This window comes from Alligator sinensis, unplaced genomic scaffold, assembly GCF_000455745.1.
Source record: "Alligator sinensis unplaced genomic scaffold, ASM45574v1 scaffold907_1, whole genome shotgun sequence".
In the NCBI taxonomy this organism is placed as follows: Eukaryota; Metazoa; Chordata; order Crocodylia; family Alligatoridae; genus Alligator; species Alligator sinensis.
In genome coordinates this window covers 3,151,336-3,157,329 of record NW_005841925.1, presented here as the reverse complement: position 1 = coordinate 3,157,329, position 5,994 = coordinate 3,151,336, and the positions used below count along the sequence as shown (strand labels likewise).

At 50.2% G+C, this 5,994-nt stretch overlaps 1 protein-coding gene across 4 annotated transcripts in view; it reads right to left on the bottom strand.

Moving 5' to 3' along the window:
- LOC102382299 (malignant fibrous histiocytoma-amplified sequence 1 homolog) overlaps positions 1 to 5,988 on the bottom strand; it is a 23,099-nt gene extending 17,111 nt beyond the window's left edge. For 3 of the 4 annotated variants that reach the window (XR_003092967.1, XR_003092968.1, XM_025198546.1), the window contains exons 1-4: positions 5,818 to 5,988; positions 5,036 to 5,517; positions 2,978 to 3,857; positions 1,827 to 2,118 (exon numbers count right to left, since the gene is read on the bottom strand). Coding sequence is in view for 2 of the 4 variants with exons in the window: in XM_025198546.1 (XP_025054331.1) it covers positions 1,827 to 2,118; positions 2,978 to 3,857; positions 5,036 to 5,054 (1,191 nt within the window). In the remaining 2 variants the exon portion in view is untranslated. Of the gene's footprint in view, positions 1 to 1,826; positions 2,119 to 2,977; positions 3,858 to 5,035 lie in introns of all 4 variants that reach the window. The other variant, XM_014517777.2, reaches the window with a different exon arrangement.
- Between the last annotated feature and the right edge of the window lie 6 nt (positions 5,989 to 5,994).

Here is a 5,994-nt window from a genome sequence, read left to right as displayed (position 1 = left end):
GTCTTATGGTGAATTCTATTATTAGGTGATCACTGTCCCCCAGATGGCTACCGATCTGTAGGTCCCCTACCATGTCATCCCCCGTTGCCAATACTAGATCCAGTATGGCATTCCCCCTAGTGGGACCGTGTACCTCCTGTGTCAGGTGGAGGTCCTGTACACAGGTTAGAAACCTGCTTGAGTGGTGGGACTTTGCTGTCTGTGTCTCCCAGCAGATGTCTGGGTAGTGGTCCCGCCCCTTGCTGCTGATTGGCGAAGGCCCCAGTGGCCCCCACCACTGATTGGCCGAGGGGACTGGTGTCCCTGTCCCCCTCCCACCAAAGGGATGTCCTGTATTCTGGGGATGCATCAGTGGCCACCCTACAAGTAGCAGATTTTTTTGTTTAGCCAAAAACAAAATGGAAAATGGAAAATGAAACTAAGCTGTTAGGTAACTGGCAACCACAGCCAGAAAGGCGGCTTGTCCAAAGGGGTTGGGTATTAATGAAATTCAAGACACTTGGGTTCAACTGTCAGCTGCAGAATAGATTTCCTCAGGGATTTCAGGCAAGCCACAAGCTTTCTGTGCCTCATCTATGGATGGGCTAACAGCACTTCCTTACCCGAATAGTTATGAAGGTGAACACAGAGACCATCAAGGCCTGGGGTATCATGGTAATAGTGGCCATGTTAGTAGCCCATGCAGTATTTTCAGGGGGACCTAACTGCACAGGGAAAACAAACGGGAAGCAGAAAGGAATAGAAGCAGTTCCAAAGATTCCTCTCCCACCCCTTGTTGGGTACAGCTTAGTGGGAGGGAAAAGAAAGACATTCAGGAACAAAGCAGGATAACTTAATTGGCTCGCCTGGGCTGCATGGAGCACTGGGAATTCTAGGGGGCACCTATACACGTGCTGGATGGCTGCTCCACTGTGCTCGACTAGTCAGAGCAGCCTCCACAGCACGTGTATTCAGCACCTCTGTGCTTCAAAATGGTGGCAGGGCACTTTAACTAAAGCTCATTTGATGAACTTTATTAAAGTGCCCCTGCTGCCATTTCGAAGCATGGAACATTGAATACATGGGATGCGGCGCAGATTTTAACTAGATTTAACTGCTCCAATTAAAATCGCACTCCCCTCCCCCACACACACACAACCCTGGAGCATGTGTAAAGATGCACGTGTAAAGACAGACAAAGAAAAGGTTTGTGGGTTTTTAAGAAATTTTGATGAGGGTGGTGGGGGGAGGGGAGGATTCAATATTTTTCTTTCCAAATTCCACCCTTTTCTTGGTCTGTTTTTAAATGCACCAGCTACAAAAAAGGGCTCCTCGAAACTTGCCACACAAGTGCCTCCTACAGCATTTGGGTACCAGGGTGAGCAGCTCACAGCCAAGCAGACTAGGGCACCAGCAGAAATCTAAGACAGGTCTAACCGTGCGCTGGCACCCTGCAGGAGGAATATTCTTGAGCACACCCCACCCTCTTGCTCCTTCTGACACACGCCAACCCCAGAAACACAGAGGTGAAGCTCACTGCAGGGGCATCTCCTTACGGCTGCTCTCAAGCATACCAGAGATGGGGGTCCCAAGGGCAGTGTCCTCAGAGTAGCTTCACTGCCCTATTTTCAGGTTTGGGATAAGTGATCAGGAACAGGCAGGTAAGGTGTGCTTGAGAGTGTCCCTTCCTAGGAGGGCCACAGACGCTGGCTAGACATCCCCTTTGTGGATGATGCTTAGTGGCTCCTGGGTCCTACTAGCCCCTTGGAGCAGGGGGATGCATCTCCTTCTGGTCTGCACAGCCCCTTGCACTCCTACAATGACCCATAATAAATCACATTCCCTACAGTTAAGGTGCAGCTCTCCGTTTCCTTCAGTCTGTTCCACTGGTCCACATAGATTTCTGACTCTTCGCTGTCTTCCAGATTGTTGATGAAGTGGATGAGACTTGTCCTCCTCTCCTCCAGCATGGCCTGGATCCTGTTCATGACATCCTGCTTCTTTGCCTCCACTTCCCCCTCATCACAGCAGTCTATATGAGTTCCCACTGGGAGGACCACTGAGTTTGGGATTCGCATGAAGAGGTTGTTGATCCAGAAACCAACAAGCTCCTTGAAGACTTTGTCATTAAGCTGGTACCTGAAAGGAAAAAAACAAACAAACCCACATACCTTAGGCTCTCAGCTGGTTACTCTGGGCACCGGCAGCGGGAAGTGAGATGGTAACAAAATGCATCTGGGTCAGCATAGGCCTGCCACAGTAACAAACACAAGTCCCTAGAGCTTGAACAGAGGGACTAGAGGATCAGTCGGTCCCTCAGTTCATGTGGTGGAGCCAGCACACCATGCAGAGATAACCAAGCGAGCTCTAGATTCCAGGTGTACATAGTTACATGTATGTAGCTCTGCACTCAGGCTAACTCACTTGGGAGAGAAGTCAACTAATTAACTTGGGTACTGTACTGCTGTCATAACTGATTCTGGCTCTGGACCCAACAAGTACAGAGCCAGTCTGTGCATCCCCGCACTGTATTGCTTTGAGCCCAATGGACCTACCCTGAAACTTCGAGCTTAGTGTTGGGGCAGACATTCTGTACTGTAGAGCAGACACAAGGCATACAGCAAATGCTGAACAGTGGTTTCATATTAACACCTTCCTTGAAATCCCCTGGCACTGGGTGCATACAGCCGAAACAATTGCTCTGCACCAAAAGTTTCATTCCTGCACACTGATAGACTCAAATATTAGGATAAGACCCAAGGGCCTCGGATCCACCCAGTGAGATGGTATTCACACTACAGGCAGCTACGTCTCACAGACATGGATTGTGGCCTGGGCCTCAGGGAACCATTGGCAGCTCTGCCATTGACCTGCTGCCTGACTTTGAATAAGCCCCCCTCCTCTCTCTCTGTCCAGATTTTTCCTCCCACCCTTCACAGGCCTCAACTGTCTAGATTGCAAACTCTCCAAACACACACTCAGATCATATAGTGCTTACTGCTGGAAGTTAATGACTAGGATGACGAGGGCCTGGGGGGTGATGAAGACATGGTGAGTCATGTAGTACTCCAGCTGGCCAGCAAAGTCCCAGAAAAGAAACGTGAAGTCCTGAATGCGGAACTCGCTGATCTCAATCCCAATGGTCCGCGCTTCCTTAGACAATGGGACTGCTCGTCTCTGCTGCAGGCTCTTGCAGATAGTGGATTTCCCTGCCAGCGAGGCCCCCAGGAACATAGTCTTCACCCTCCGGTCCTCTTGTGCCTGGCATGTCTGAAGCTGGCTGAAGTAGCTCAGGATCTGCTGGATTCCCCCAGCGCAGACTTCACCGGGAGGTTCCCTCAGAGGGTTCCCATTTGCTTTGAACATTTTCAGTGGCCGCCCAGTGAACAGCCCAACGGGCAGCTGGTGCAGCATATTATTTTGTATGTAGAAGTCCTGCAAACTTGCCAGTTTCAAGACAGCCTGGGGGATGTCTTGGAACAAGTTGTTGGAGAGATTGAGATACTGGAGGCTGCCTTGACAAGTGGCCAGGTCTTTGGGGAGGTCACTAAGACGGTTGTTGTTCAACCGCAAGTGTTTCAGCTTAAGAAGACAGGAAAAGATCCCCTCCGGGATGACCCGAATTTGGTTCTGATTCAGGTCCAGCTTCTCCAGATGGACGAGACTCCGGATTTCCTCTGGAAAGTCAGCAATATCATTCTTGGACAATATCAGCTTCTTCAAGTTGCAGAGCTGAGAGATCCCAGGGATGCGTTTCAGCTTGTTGCGGTCCAGGTTTAGACTTTCCAGCGAGGTGTCACACAAGACAGTAGGAGGCAGCACTCGGAGCCTCAGGGTGGAGAGAGTCACTTCCCGTGGGTAGTCACTTAGCTCCTGACCTGATGAATGTGACATGATTCTAGTTTAAGCACCAAATTTCCTTCAAGAGCTTACCACCTGCTAGCCCTCTCACCTCCCAGAAGTCTGCCTTCCCATACAGGGGACTGAAAGGATATTGCAAGCCACTGAGTCTTTGACCCCTGTTCTTGACCCTCCCCAAGCTCATCACAAGAGGGTCCTTTTAGGTGCCATTTCTAAGGCAAAGTGTGGGATCTATTTTAGCAGCAGACTGTCTACATGTTGCATCTGCCACATGGTACTGTGTAGTCACCCTGAAGAGGAAATGAACAATAAGCAAGGCAGGGTGGGGAGAGAAGAGAGATGAGCTGAGAAAAGTCAGATCACTGCACTGTGCTGTCACTTGGTCAAGAGCCAAAGCAGAGGACGACTGTTGTGTGATCTTTAAGTGACAATAGCTTAGGCAGGTAACCTCACAGGCACCTGGAAGACTCTAGCCCCTACTGGCACAGCACTTGACCACTGAGACAGGGAAGGAGAGCAACTTCTAGAGCTAGCCCTTATTCAGTCTGCAACACTGCAGAGCGAAAGGCCATATAACTACTGGCCAGCAAGATGTAGTGACGGTTAAGAGGCTAAGAGTCAACTTGAGGTCCTCCCTCATACCCATATTCAGAAGCACCCCAAGCTGATTCATTATGGGATACCTGACTAGGGACAGGACTGGACACAAGCAAGAGCCACCTAATTCGTAGCTACAAGGAGCAGCTACTGGGGCCTGTGCAAGGGCCTAGACTAGAGCTTGGGTGTAAGGGCCCCGCTACAGGAGGGACATGGGGGAAGTGGAAGTTGATTCAAATTTGTTGGAAAGAAAGTGAGGTCATAGGGTGACTACATCTCTCTCAAGCAGAAGCCAAGCTATCTGGCTACCTCCTCTGTCGCAGGGAGGATGGGTCTCTGTCTAAGGACACTTTAAATCAAAGTAAGTGTCACAGACTCATTTCCCTTCTCCCAGGACAGCAGCTGCAGGACTCCTTTGAACATGGCTCCAGGCTCAGAAGCCAAACTCAGAAGTATTCTCGCCCCATTCTCCACTCTTATAACAGGAAGGGAAAGTAGTCGTCCCTTCGCCCCAGTTATACCTGCCACCCACTCCCTCTGGCAACAAGCAACAGTCTAGGCTGGACATGAGCAAGAGGGGAAAAGAGCTCCTACTCACAGGCTTTGTGCTTGGCCATGTTGTCGGCTGTAGGGTGCTGCAGCTGCCGTGACAGGATCTATACTGGACACGCTGACTCCTGTTTTCATTTCCTCATCTCCTTATGACACTGCTCCCCCCTGCTTTCTGAGCAGCTCCTTCAACCCTCCCCTTCCTTCCATCCGATTTCAAAACCTGCATCAGCCTTGCACAACGCAATGGAGGAGCTGTGCATTTGTTACTGTACATGGTTCCTGGGAGAAGAGATTCTCTTGGGACTGCAGCTACTTGCTTCCAGCAACCTCCGATTAGTTGGTGCCGCTGCTAAAGCTGTTTCGAGATCTACTTCTCTCAACCTTTCCTGAAGGACGGCTGCACAGAGGGTGCCTACATACTAGAAAAACAGTGCTAGACGACCAAGGAATGGCTTTGCTCATCTCCTATCCCATCCTCTGGGGCTGTAGACAATGTGATGCATGTTGATGGTTGGAACATACCTAGGCCTGGCAGGATTCAATTTAAAAAAAAAAAAACTGATAAACATTGATTTCACCACACACACACACACGAAAAATATTTCCACCAGAAATAAATTACATTTATAGAAAGGGGACTGTTACTGGACACTGGAGAAGAGAGATGGAGGGACTAAAGAGGAAAACAATGGGTGGCTTAATGACTGGTCAGTAAGGCAGTTAGCTACTCATTCCCAGCCTAATGACTCATAAATTAAGCAATTAGCTGCTTTTCACAGGTGGGGGGAAGCAGGCTGGAGGGAGATAACAAGCTACTTAAACCCCTACCCAAAGGTGGTGAAGAGGGGAAGGAGCAGGGGGTATTTGAGGCTCCAGCCCAGTGCCAGCCAGGCCCTGCCCAGACAGGGCAGGATAAGCGATGGAGGTTGAGGGCAGCCACAGCCTCTCCCCATGTTCCCAGAGCTCTGGGATTGCTGCTGCCCTCTTCTGGTCTCTGCCCACCGG